This window comes from Rhopalosiphum padi, chromosome 2 (genome assembly GCF_020882245.1).
Source record: "Rhopalosiphum padi isolate XX-2018 chromosome 2, ASM2088224v1, whole genome shotgun sequence".
Classification (NCBI taxonomy): Eukaryota; Metazoa; Arthropoda; class Insecta; order Hemiptera; family Aphididae; genus Rhopalosiphum; species Rhopalosiphum padi.
Genome location: NC_083598.1, coordinates 28,815,760 through 28,829,760, shown reverse-complemented (window position 1 = coordinate 28,829,760; position 14,001 = coordinate 28,815,760). Strand labels below are relative to the sequence as shown.

The window sequence follows — 14,001 nt, the reverse complement described above, 5'->3', positions numbered from 1 at the left end:
CATGATACAAATAAAAAAGTGAACATTTAGAATAATCGAATAGGCAATAATCATTCATTTTTAATACAAATATATTATCAAATTTAAATGTAAATCTATTATCTAGAGCAGAGGTTTTCAACCCGGGGGTCGCGAATGATAAGTTTGAGGGTCGCCAAAAATAATAGACGAAATGATTATTCCATGTTATTTAAAAATAAAACAAGTTATAATTTTTTTATTTTGTTCTATATCTATAATAATATAACAAATATCGGACGAAATTAAATTTAGAATCAGACTTAAGAGTAGCAGTCTCTAATATAAAACCTAATATGGAATCAATAATATCAAAAGTTCAAACTCAAATATCTGAAGTATCCCATTAGCACGTGAATAACAAGTTAAATTGTACATTTTTAAAATTTTTTTTATATTTAAATCTATTGTGTATCACTGTATGCTTAACAATACGTTTTAAAATAATGTTGTCATGTTGTATTATAAATTAATTAAATTTTAATGTAAATTAATCAAAATTGTATAATATATAAATATTTTATCAGTAATTAAATCAAATTTTGATGAATAAAACAACTTTTTTTTTTGAAGGGGGTCGCATTACAAAAAAATAAAAAATGGGTGATTGCGATCGAAAAAAGGTTGAAAACCACTGATCTAGAGCATCACGTAATAGGTTCTTTTTTATATTTAAAACACTTATAATAACTTGTTTCAAAATTAATATATTAAAAAAGTTTAAGAATAATATTAATAAACTTAAGTTACTATAGTCTATAATTACTATTTACGAAGCCGATTCGTTATTTAACAAGGGACTATTAATATTATGTTTTTGGAGTTGGTATGTATTTTTGGTAGGCTGGATTTCTTAGAACTATTTCTTTTGATGTTGTCGTTTGGAAGAGCTTTTCCTAGAATTTTTCTGGCACTAGTCGCGAGATAATTCGGGTGTTTAGTAAACAGTTTTACTACCGTTTGTTATATTATTATGCTCCACCAGACATCTTAATGTGTTGTTATTATTATTATTACGTATTACTATTTACTATATTCTGAGATGTCAGAGCACGTAGCATGAATATATATAAAGTGACGATGCGATGACGGAAGGGACGTAATCCGGCGCGTGCAGACACTATTCGTGCATCTGCAGACCATATAAACATATAATATCATTTATATTTATAATATATATAATATAATATGAAGGTCAGCTGGGGGTCATATTATATGTATGTCGATATGCGTTGGAGACAGTGCGCTGCACTGCTGCAGTTGTCCGCGAGGAGAAATTGTATTGTCGTTACCAATGTGTAAAAAACAAATCGAGTTTATGTAATATTAATAATATATTATATTTATACATTCAATAACAATCTTATACAGGTATTTTATTTATATTAGGTATGGTTGCGTGTAATGACGTACGGGAGCAGTTGCTTGAACAATATATTATGACACGTTAACACAAAACGTTGTACGTAATATACCTATTACATGACGATGGCCGCCGCTGCTCGAATGTAAATCGTCGGTAAATATTTTAATAAGAAGTACTTATGTATAATATTATAATATGCTTTGTCGCTTACGCTCAAATATTTATATATATATATAGTACTACCTGTAAGAGATATACCTACTATATTACGTATGATACGGGCAAACGATATAATTATTATTATTGCACAGAATTGACGCGATGATGACTATGTATTATTATTTATTTTATAATCTTGTAGGCGGGCACTATAACACGGCTGTTGTGTGTGCAACACGCGCGCGCGTTACTTGTTGAACTTGGACGTGATCGACATGAGGCCCTTGGCCATACCACCGCTCATGTTTAACATACCGCCCAGGTTTAGCGTCTTATGGAACATGTTGAATCCCTTGTTCAACATCTCAGGGTTGAGCCTTACGTTGGTCACGATGTTGGTGAGCATGTTCAGGGTGTTGGTCACCTCGCCGCCGTTGACCAACTCGGTTGCTAGCCGTAGTGCGTCCGTGCCAACGTCCGACCGGATGCGGGACACCGTTCCGTACAGCTCGTTGACCACTTCCTTGAAGCCCTGCATGGCGTTCGGGCTGGTGAGGGCGGAGGTGAGCGCGTTGCACATACGGATCTTGTTGTCGGCCCGTTGACTTTCGTTGGTCACCTTGGCGCGCCTCCTGACCGCCGACGTCGCCGACGACCAGAACAGATCGTCGACGAGCACGCTGCCCAACGTGTTCCTCAGCGCCCTGGTGCTCAGCTTGCCCACGTCGTTCCGGTTGATATCCTCCCACACGTCCCAGAACATGTCGTTCACTGCCGTCAGGTACGGGTACTTGGGTGGCGGCGGCGGAGGTGGCGCTTGAACCGCAGTCGGTTTTCGGGACACGGTCCGCTTCACCGTAGTCGTCATCCGTCTCACCGGCCGCATCGTGGCCGTCTGGTCGTTAGCGTCCGGAAACTGCGGATCCGCCACGTCATTGGTCGTAGCCGGTGCTACCGATTTCCGGACGACTTTGGTCACCGAAAACGCGTCCTGCAACACGAAAACGTCCAAATGGTGAGTTCCCAACGAGATGCGAGAAACGAACGCGTATTTTCGTTTTATCAAAAAACGCCGACATCATACAGCGGAAAACGAAACCCGAATTAAGCGGGGTGGAGGGGAGAGTCAAGTGTGGTGGATAATGTCCCCCGGGCCACAAGACTTGACATTTTTTTAAAGGCCGCGTCTATAATTTCGCATCATATACATTTGTAATATTGTAATTCATTATTAGCATATTTATTAAGTACTGTGTGCAAAAGAAAATATCTAAATATTTTGCTACGTGTTCTGACATCTCAGAGTGGTAATAATAATAATAATAACAATAAACAGTAGGCGTTACATCGCATAATGTATAGTAAACACTAAAAAACATACTACTATTATATATATACTCTCAGATATCCTGTAACTGGTGCCAGGATTATAACAAGGAAAAGTGAAGGTTAAACGACAACATAAAAAGCAGAGATAGGCCTAGCAAATCCAGTATTCCAAAAATACACCGGATCCATAACATAAGAATTCAAGTCCCTTGACAAACAACGAATCAGATTCGTCCGTACCAGAAACTACGCAGAATAGTATAATACGGCTATGTACGCCTTGTACGGATTTGGTTGAACTATAGATACGTCATCCTGCCACAATATATTTAGGTCATCGCACGTCTGCGTGAATCATAAGCTGCGTAATAATGCGTAATAACTGGTGAACACAAATGACGCATATTATTTGGCCAAAAGGGACTGGAGAAGAGTAGGACAGGGGAAACTGACTGTATAAGGGGGCCCTGGAGAGGACTCCGATAGACGTGAATTACCAGAGTTAGTACGAGCATCTTTACGTCAGTCGACATCACGAATCAGTCATTTGGACTTGGTCTAATTTTTTAGTTGTAAAACATATGGAATAATTTGCAATTGAAAATATTTGCATCATCTTATTTTATTACACCACGACTACAACATAATTTATCAATAATTAGTTGTTTAGCTCACTACAATTATTATAGTCCTTATAATACGAATATAAATATTTACTTAAAAAAAACTTCGATTTTGTAAATAAAACCACTTTCTTATTTCCTTTTTAGGATTTAATAATTTAAATAATTTAATATTAGTATAATGAGAAATTTATACGATGTATGATACGAAAATTGAATTTAGTAGATATAAGCTAGATAAAAATACAACTATACAGAAAATATTTTTCATTTCTTAATGGAGCCTGAAAAATTTTAATCCGAGTTTGCGTGACTTACACAGCAAAACGTCTTAACTCTGATGCAGATTTAAATAAATAAATAAATTATATACATGTATATAGATCAGTGGTTTTCAAATTTTTGGGGTTCTCGACTCCTTTTGATTTTGAAATCTAATATACGAGTCCCATACGTATAATAATAATAATAATAAAGAACATTATAATAATATATGAAAAATGTTCAGTTTCCATTGCGGACGCGGCTCCTTTATAAAAACCGACGACGTCTCTGGGAGCTGCGACAAACAGGTTAAAAACCACTGAATTATAGATTTTATTCACATAATATAATATTATACTTATTTATTTAATTTAAATACACGAATCCCGAAGATAAGATGTATTCCCAAAATTGTACCTACTGCTGGCCAAAGAAAATTACAAAAATAATAACCTATAAATATAGGATACTAAAAACATTACGAATCACAACAAAAAGCTGGTGTTAATTTAAAATTTAAATATTGTTCGATAATAATCATCTAGGTGCTTAGAATTTTAAGTCGGCCATGTATAGAAACGGCACAAATGCACAATTGGTATGAACATATTTGATAATATCAAATTTTTAGTTATTTGTTCGATTATAATACTATATTGTTATGAGCATTAAATTAATGTGTTTAGAAAATATCACCACAATACTCCATGAAAATAAATTTAGAACTCTAAAGTTATAGCCTATAGGCTATAGGTAACTATATATTATATTATATTGTCTATACCTAATAATGAATATGATAATATTTATAATACAGAATAATATACAAATATACAATACATGTCAATAATATATAAAATAGATCGCATGACTTTAAAGATAACTATTGTCAAATTATATCAGTTATTAGTCTTCACGTTTTATATATAGGTAAATATATTGATTTTATTTTATTTGAATTTACCTGTACGAAGCAAGAGCACAGCACGATCGCCAATATTTGGATGTAAGCCATCGTTGAGCTTTTTTGTATAGTATTCGCAGGTTAACAGCAGTTATGTATTTTTATACCCGATTATTGCAACTTTTGTACGTGGTGGATCACGCGAACAATAGTCAACAACACCTGGCATGATAAATACCGCAATTACTGTTGTGGTGTAAAAATTGTGAAAAAACCCGTTTATAGGTAATCCACTCACAGTTACATTTATGTCTACAGGATGTCTCACATGTTAGGTCTACACTTTGTATACATAAATAGGTGCAATACGCATATAAGTAATATATATATAGTATATATATAGTAAATAAGTAATATAGGTATATACGAATTTCTATATCTGCAGAGTGCAGGGATGGATAACTCCATCGCCGCGCTGCGTTATACAATTTGTATTTATAGAATTATTTAAAGAAAATAACCAAAAAAGGTCATCCGAGATCCGAATAACGGTTTGTGAGACTAACATTTTTAAAATCAGCCCTTAATTTTGAGTTTCCATTCCCGCTCTTTGGGTACACCTTTTTTTTTTGTCTAAGCTTGAAAACTCTACAGATTAATAAAGGTAATAACTATATGTACAGTCTGAAGCTAAAATTATATGAATAAAAGATCTTATTTAATGAAAATTGATAGTTAAACTTTTTAAATATTTATACGCATGCAACTATGTTTTATATAAGTTCCGTGTCATGGCGTTTTTCGAGATAACGTTTGAAACCAATTTTTTTTTTATACATATTACTATATTAGCAAACCAAAAATTTCTAAAAATAATAATTATTATACTAAAATTAGGTTTTAATACAATGTTAATATTCCAAATAATTAATATGCATGTGTTAACGAACACGGACGACACCCTCTATACACATCAACAATAATAGTAGACCTAACGCTAAACTCAATATGGTATAGAAACCATCGATTGGTTATTGTACGCCTACACTTATGAATTTGATGATTATAATTTTTCTGTTGACTAAATTGGTTTTCATAGTATATATACTCTTATTTATTTAAAATCAACATTTTTAACGTGTAATTTACACATGCAAAAAAAAATCGACAAAAAAAACAAAATGTTACGTATAATACCTTATACCTAATACCTATTATTATTTTATACACCTTTGTATTTGTATATATGTATATAATATATAGGTATTAAATGTCTATGTAAAATGCAAAAGTGGGAATTATTATACCTATTAATTTTTTTACTTAACTGAAGTTGATTAATTTTAAAATTAATTTAAGAACAACTATATAGTTAATTAAAATCACGGTATATTATAATATAACGTGATTCAAATCAACTGATATCAAACATTAAGTTATAATTAAAATATTTTTGAAATTTTTGTTTTTAACAGTTTTATATACATTAATTACTTTAGGTACCACGTGGTTTCTAAAATAAAAAAATTCTATAATGGACTATGGACCTATATTTTAATAAGTACTAAAAATTATAATACTTTCTGAATCGCTAAAAGCCAATAAAAAAAGTTATCTATGGCATTAATATATATAATAATATTATTTTTATTCTAATTAGGTATAAATGTATTTGAATCAATAACATTGTGTACTACTTAAAAATAACCTTTTTGAGACTCCTAAACTCCTTTTGATTGACTACGTGCTTTGATACTCCATAGAACATACTACGACGTAAGCTTACATGTTCAATTATTCAAACACATAATAAATTGGTAAATAATAATCTAACCTGGAATGGCCAGCAGAAAGTCATTTCAGGAACTCATTAACACAAGTCATAGACACTTTAATAGGCCCAACAACTATAGAAATACTTTTACTTAAGAATACTTTTAAAATACTTTCAGAGTACGTATTTAAAATATTTAAATATTATTGGAGTCATTTGTATTTAAAATACGTATTCAAATACATCCTTTTAAAGTATTTAAAATACTTAAACAAATACTTTTTTTAGTATTTTTATTAAAATATTTATGTATTTATTTCATATTTTTATATAATTAATATTATTTGCAAATAGATAGGTATTTCGTAATTAAACTTATTTATAAATGTTTGAGTTAATAAATATAATACATTAATAGATACAAGATATTAGATAATTATTTATACAGTATTTATCACAAGGCCGGCCGTAACTGAAAAAGATTTCGGGATGGTCCAATATTTTTTTAAATATTGGTAATTGGAATTTGGACTTTGGAGTAAAACACTAAAATGAAAAAGTAGGTATTTAGTATTTTTTAGAATAAAAATACAAATAAAAAGTATTTTTAAGTATTTCAAAAATACATTGGCCGAAATGTATTAAAATACAAGTATTCGAATACTTTATAAGACTGACAACTATAGATTTTAATAAAGGAAGGAACTAAAGTTCGTAATTTTGAAAACAGACCGGCACCCATCGGCATATTTTCATAGAATATATTTTCATATTGTTATTATAATTTCATATTAATAAAAATAAATCTTATAGCCCTACAATTATTTACATATATGATGATCAACGATGTGATAAAATTGTCGAGTAAAACAGCTACCTTGATTGTAGTTGACGAAGCTTGGACGTAGGATGTACGTAATCCGGGCAACATATATTATACGAGAGGAATATGATAATCATTCATCGGATGTACGCGTGAACCGCGGGAATATGATAACACACGTTGCTTTGGCGATCAGGGATTTGACCAAGGAGTGGGGAAATGACCTATACAGAAGAGTCCAAGATAGGACTTAGGCAGATGTGACATTTCAGAGTTAGGGCGAGCACCTTCACGCCAGTCTGCACCAGATTTTATATTTTTAGACTTGGAATCATTATTTTATTCAAATAATTATTTGGACTTGAAATATTTTTCAATAAAACATATTTTTTGGATTTAAAAATTATCGAGTTGTGTTGAGTATTCTACAAGCTTAATATTATTTTATATTTGTATTCAATTAAAAAATATACATAGATATATTCATAATCAGACGCGACAGATTCAATGAGGCTGCAGTAGTTCACCGAATCATTGTTGAAAAAGACCAACAGTATGTAGTAATCCTAAAACCCAGAATAATTTCTATATAAATTTTAATATAGTATAAATGATAAATTAAACAAGTAGTATAATAATTTATGATTGGTATAAGGTACGTAATATATGGTTGTATATTCAAAACATAAAATACGTAAAGCCTAGGTCAAAGGTGGAAACAACAAATTGTTTTTACCGATATGCGTAAAAATTCAATTCAGTTCGCAAAACCAAGGGAAATATTAGAATTTATAAAATATTTATCACACCAGCATATTATAGGTCATTGATAGAACCCATATAAATATGGGTAGAGCATCTATCAATAGTTAGAAGATAGTCACTACTCACTAGTCAGCAGTAGGTAGTCGAAAGTCTAGTGAGTTTACGACTGTGCGCTTAATTTTTTTAATGTTTAAATTATATGAAAAACATTCTATTTTATTTTTAAGTAAAGAGTAAAGTGTTCAACTTATTTATTATCTATCTTTTTCAAATACGTCTGAAGATTGCAACAAACGTGCTACGTCATTTAAATAATAGTTGTGGTTCCGATCGTCGTGTCCTGTACAGCGATCGCTACATGTTGTACGTGGCCACTTCAATGGCCCTGATAAAAAAAAAGCCGTACGCATAACAAGCAAACCATCCAGGGGACAACCAGCTGGTCTAGAACAACAATGGAATCGGGGTGAGTAGCTCGTGGCATCGTTATTAGTAATAAGTAAGTTGTAATATTTTTTTTTCATATTATATTTTTGTAAGCTCTGATCCGTTGCTTTTGGAACTGTACCATTATCCATTGTATAAATTTTAGTGAAGGTGTATATATATTATAAGTATATTGTCCTATAATAATTATAGTAGGATAACATATTATTTTTTGTGCGTGTATAATATACGTTTGACGTAATAATTGATGATAAAAGTGAAATAATAATTTTTTAAGCAGAAAAGACTTATAGGTATATTATATTATTATTATGTGTTAATGAAAGATATTAAATAAATAAATAAATAATAATTCGAAGAGAATAAGTAGAATAACAAATTGGAGACTAAATTGAGTAAATATTTCATCGAGATTTTAGTTCTTATAGTTTTGAATTTACTGAGAATTTGATTGAGCCGTGTGTATCCTTATATTTTGTGATTTTATTAAAAAAGAGTGCAGTACATAAAATAATATAGAGAATTAATTGATTTTTTTTTTAGAAAGAAATAAGTCCTTATGTTTTGTGACGAAAATAATCTTAAGATTAAAGTAGATTTTTAAAAAATAATTTATATAATTAAATATAAACAGAGTTAAAATATATATATTTAATAAAATTATACAAGGGAAATTAATAAAATACTTATAATTTACAAAATAAAAAAAAGATACAAAGATTTTTATAATAGGAATAAAAAAATAATTGATTAATATATTAATATACTTATATACATTATATATACAAAGAACAATTGAAAATAAAATAACTAAATGAAAAAATTAAGATAATAAATAGTTTGGAAATTGGGACGCTAAAAAATTGGAATTGAACGATATAGCGATATTAATCTCGTAGAAAACAAAATATTAAATAATTTGAATGCAATGGGAGGTTACTTATAAGATGGAATGTAATGATAATTTAACTCATAAATTCGTTATCGTGGATTTCGAGTTCTCTATGATAAACAAAACAAGTATCGTATTGATATCTGGTGCAATATCTAACAGTCTGGACAGATTTAAGATTAGGAAGCTTGAAGGTAGACCTTTATTATTGGCACTCAACGAGGAGGTCCGACCTATGAGGGACCAGGACTCAGGAATTGTGTCAAGCTATTAAAGAAATAAATCAGATATTTAAATGTAATAACGAGTTCAGAGATGCTTGCTTGAAGAAATTAAATAAATATTCGAAAAATAAAATTAATAATTTTACTCCAATATTTATTGAGAACTATATTCTGAAAAGTGAATAAAATTAATGTATTAGTTTTATGGAATGGTGATTCTAATAAAAGTATTTTGAGTCGGTTAGGGATAAAACAATTTCCTATTTTAAATATTATATGTTTCAATAAACTTTTAATCAAACGTATTCAATACAGATAGAAAAAATACATACTAAAGAAATAATATTTGAAGTTGAGATAGGTACATTTAATAAAACAAGACCCATGTTAAATTTAGAGGAGACCCATGATATGATTTGCTCAAAAAATCATAAAATGAATTATGCAAATGACCCTCGAACAAATGTCAAATTTATAAAATGTATATTTGATTATGTTATCAGAAAACAAAGATACGAAAATCTAATTAAACATTTTATTTAAATTAAATTATAATAAATTTTAATTTTTAGAATTTATGAATTGTATAATCTCAATGATCTATTAAAATTCAAAATAATAGATAGAAATAATCAATTACTCCAAGAAATAATTAATATTTATCTCTCAACACAAATGCTATATATATGACGAAGACGATTGCAATAACTTAACTAATTATTTTTGTGACTATCATATATAATTACCGCTAATATGAAAGGAAAATAGGATACTAAAAATAATTAATTAACATGATAAACTCATCAAAAAAATTTAGTTTAGTTTATTTTATTTTTAATCATTTTTAACAGAGATGTAACCGAATTACCCCATAACTATATATTATACATATATACACTTAAAATTATAGAGTTTATACTAATCCTTATATCAACAATTTGATATTCAATTTACTAACTATTCCTTGTTCCTTATACAGAGGCAAAATATAGACATTATACATATATATTTTATTCATTTTTATTATAATCACAAAAAAAATTATACTATTATATTACTATACTAATCGAAGGATATTGTTATTATTACTAATAAAATATTTATTTTTATAGTTTTATTCAAAAAAATCTTATCATGGAATTACTTGCCAACATAAATTTAGTTAGAGTAGAATATGTATAACCATTATTGTCACCAATTTATCTAATACTTATTGTAATATGCACATACGCATTTTTTTAAATCCATATCCTATGTATAATATTGAAAAAGTATTAAAATAAATCTGTAATATAAATATTTCATGTACCTACTAAAATGTAAAAACTTATCGATTGTAAAAATCTATGTTTAATGTTACATTTATTAAAAATATTTGAAAACAAGTTGAAAATAACTTGTATTTAACACTAATTTAATTAACTTGTACTAGACTTTGTCTTGAGGATATAAACTTTTTTTTTGCTGGGAAGTACTATACGCGTGTTTTGATATTTTATATAATATAATATATGTACCTACTGTGAGATAATAGTCAATAGACTTACACATTGTAATGAATTATAAGTTATAAGTACTTTTGTATGATTGTATCTTATAAAATGCATTTTATGTAGGGATAATGTAACTTGTTAGATGCAACTACGAAGTAGTGAAGTAGTCTTAACTAGACAAACGCAGCTGCACGTAATAATTGTGGTACAAAGAGTTTACACGTGATAAGTACATCATTTAACAGAAAGGATTGTGAAATGCCATCATCGCAAATATGCATGTACGATGTACCTATACACGAATCAAGGGAACACGCAACTACGTTCGTCGTTTAACCACCAAGGATTCTATCGAAGATTGCAGGGAATAAGATCAATATAGGAGAGACCGAGATAGATCATATTCATTATAGATTTACGCGAACACCTTCACATCACTACATCAATCAGGAAAAATATTGAGAATTAGAATACTATCGAGTTAAATTGTATTTATAGGGAACATAGAATAATTTCAATTAATTTAGAGTAATACTTGGAATTATTTGAGGAAATTTAAATAAACATTTAAAAATATTTTTGGACTTTTTTTTATCAATTACAAGCAATCTCATTCTCCTCATCGGTTGGAAATATACGCGGTGCCACTACAATGAGGTATGTGGCGAGTTGTGATAACTTATACCTACATATAGGTATTATATATTATTATACTTATACATATATGACTGTAAGTAGTAAGTATGTAAAATGTAAATATAAACACAAGTAAACATATATGTCATAAATAATAACATGAACGGGACCGAAGGCCTATGCAGATATACATAAGTCATAAAACGGATGATATTTAATTTATATTTTTAACATTGTTATACTTGCCATTCAACACGAGCTTGAATTGTGTGTTTTTGCACTAGAATAGTGACAAAACGTAGGATGACCATGAATAAAGGACATCCGGTGCATACAGCATACACTTGCCATCAATATATATATATAATGTTAGAGATATGGTCAATGGTCATTTATGCATAATTATATGTATAGTATTGATAGACGTTATCTGTTGTGGGAACATTGGGAACTGGTCCTCAACAGACAGAGTAGCAACACTTTTTTACCACAATATTGCTATTATTTTAAACATTTGGACTAGGTTCACTTTTTAATTAATAAAATACTTATAAATTTTGATCGAACAACAAAACTGAGTTAAAATTATTTATCATTCCATTAAACGACCTGTATCTACAACTGAGTTGTACTAAAAAACTACATAAAAAATAAAATACAATACTAAATTACAAAGTGTAAGTGATTCATTTATCAAACAATGCTTATTATTTCAAACATATTAACGTTTTTTAAAGTAACATTGTTATTGACAATTAAATATTTAAATTTAACATTGAGTAACTTGATGAAATAAAATTGTATTGTTATTTTTCACTCAGAAACTACAGCATATTTAAAATATTTTTCATTGATTCATCATGATAGGAAATTTAAATGGATTTTAAGATCTAAGACCATTTTTAAATTTGTTTTGTTACGTACCCAGTCCCAGTGGCGAATTCAAAGGGGGCCGAGGGGTCCGCGGCCCACCTCTTGACAGTTATATTATATGTGTAAGTTCTCACATCAAATCTTAAATATTGTGCGTACAAAATTATATGATACTAGCTGACCTGGCAAACGTTGTTTTGCCAAAAATAAAATACTCTTAAAAAAAACTGCAAAACATTTCGGAACTCAAAAAATCAATCATCAAAAAAATTAAAAAAAAAAAAATTTGAGCCAAATCAGCCCAGCCGTTCTCGATTGATGAATTGTTATACATTTTTGGCTCCATTTTTATATATATAGATTATAGATGATACATAATATACTGCTCCCGTCCCCCAAAAAAACCTAAATCAGCCACTGTACGTAGTACGTACCTATCCATGATATTCAACGTGCGACGCTGAAGTATATATTTTTATTTTGGAAATATTGTAATAGCTTCAAAGTTAATTTTGTCTGTATAATTATATTTGTTGTCTTCACTAAAAATATTAATTTTGTTTTATTGTATTAACAGGATAGCGTGAGACACAATCTGCAACTGTGATCGTGAATCACTTGATTGGGTGATGTTTAATTTCAACTTTCAAGATCATATTCTAATAGATTTTTGAAAATAATTTTAGATTTTGAAGGGTGAGGAACGTATTGATTTTACAATGATTGTAAGTTTTTTTTTTTGTGTGTCTGTCATCACGTTTTGGAGTAGAAATAATGTTTTGATTTTTGACTTCAGCCTCTCTTTGAAAAGGAAAATTCATTTAGTTAATACTTTGGCGGGTCAAAAGTAAAAAATTTTTAGTATTTTTTAAAAGCGTCAGGAAAAACCCAGAAAAAATAACGGAAAACGAGAATTTTTGCGCATAACCACTTCAACAAAATCGATTTTTTGATTTTGCTGTAACTCAAAAACGAATCATTGTAAATACTTGAAATTTTCACAAAATGTTTATATTAGCATTATCTATTTACGATTAAATTTTCAAAATATTTAGAATTTTAAACTATTTATAGACCATTAAAGTTTTTGATTTTTTTAAATTTTTATTCTTAAAACGTCTATAAAAAAAATTTGGCTTTCCAAAAATTCTTTAAAATTTAATACAAGGTTTATTATAAGTTGTTCTTATTATAGTAAAAAAAAAAAAATCAAAAATCGTTAGCCCAATTTTTGTTTGTAAGTATTAAAAGTTCAAATGTTTACTAAATAGGTATGCCAAAATCGTGAAAATTAGCAAGTTATTTTGAAGTTGAAAATTCGTAAAATTTTTGTAATTTATATCTTAGGTTAAAAAAATCAAAACAAGGTTCTCCATAACTTTTTCTTCAAATAACTTATATATATAAAACA

General features: G+C 29.1%; 1 protein-coding gene and 1 pseudogene across 1 annotated transcript; one reads left to right on the top strand and one right to left on the bottom strand.

Moving 5' to 3' along the window:
- Positions 1 to 1,333: 1,333 nt before the first annotated feature.
- Positions 1,334 to 4,881, bottom strand: LOC132921301 (uncharacterized). Its single transcript, XM_060984257.1, has 2 exons — positions 4,724 to 4,881; positions 1,334 to 2,534 (listed from the first exon to the last, which is right to left on the bottom strand). The coding sequence occupies exons 1-2, from the start codon at positions 4,772 to 4,774 to the stop codon at positions 1,791 to 1,793; spliced, it is 795 nt and encodes a 264-aa protein (XP_060840240.1). The 5' UTR covers positions 4,775 to 4,881; the 3' UTR covers positions 1,334 to 1,790.
- A 2,626-nt stretch (positions 4,882 to 7,507) lies between these two features.
- On the top strand, positions 7,508 to 10,679 carry LOC132922824 (uncharacterized; annotated as a pseudogene).
- The last annotated feature ends 3,322 nt before the right edge of the window (positions 10,680 to 14,001 follow it).

Coding starts and splice junctions, on each gene's coding strand:
- LOC132921301 (XM_060984257.1), bottom strand. CDS start 4,774: ATGGCTTACATCCAAATATTGGCGATCGTGCTGTGCTCTTGCTTCGTA. Junction 2,535..4,723: donor TGTGCTCTTGCTTCGTACAG/GTAAATTCAAAT, acceptor TTCGTGTTGCAG/GACGCGTTTTCGGTGACCAA.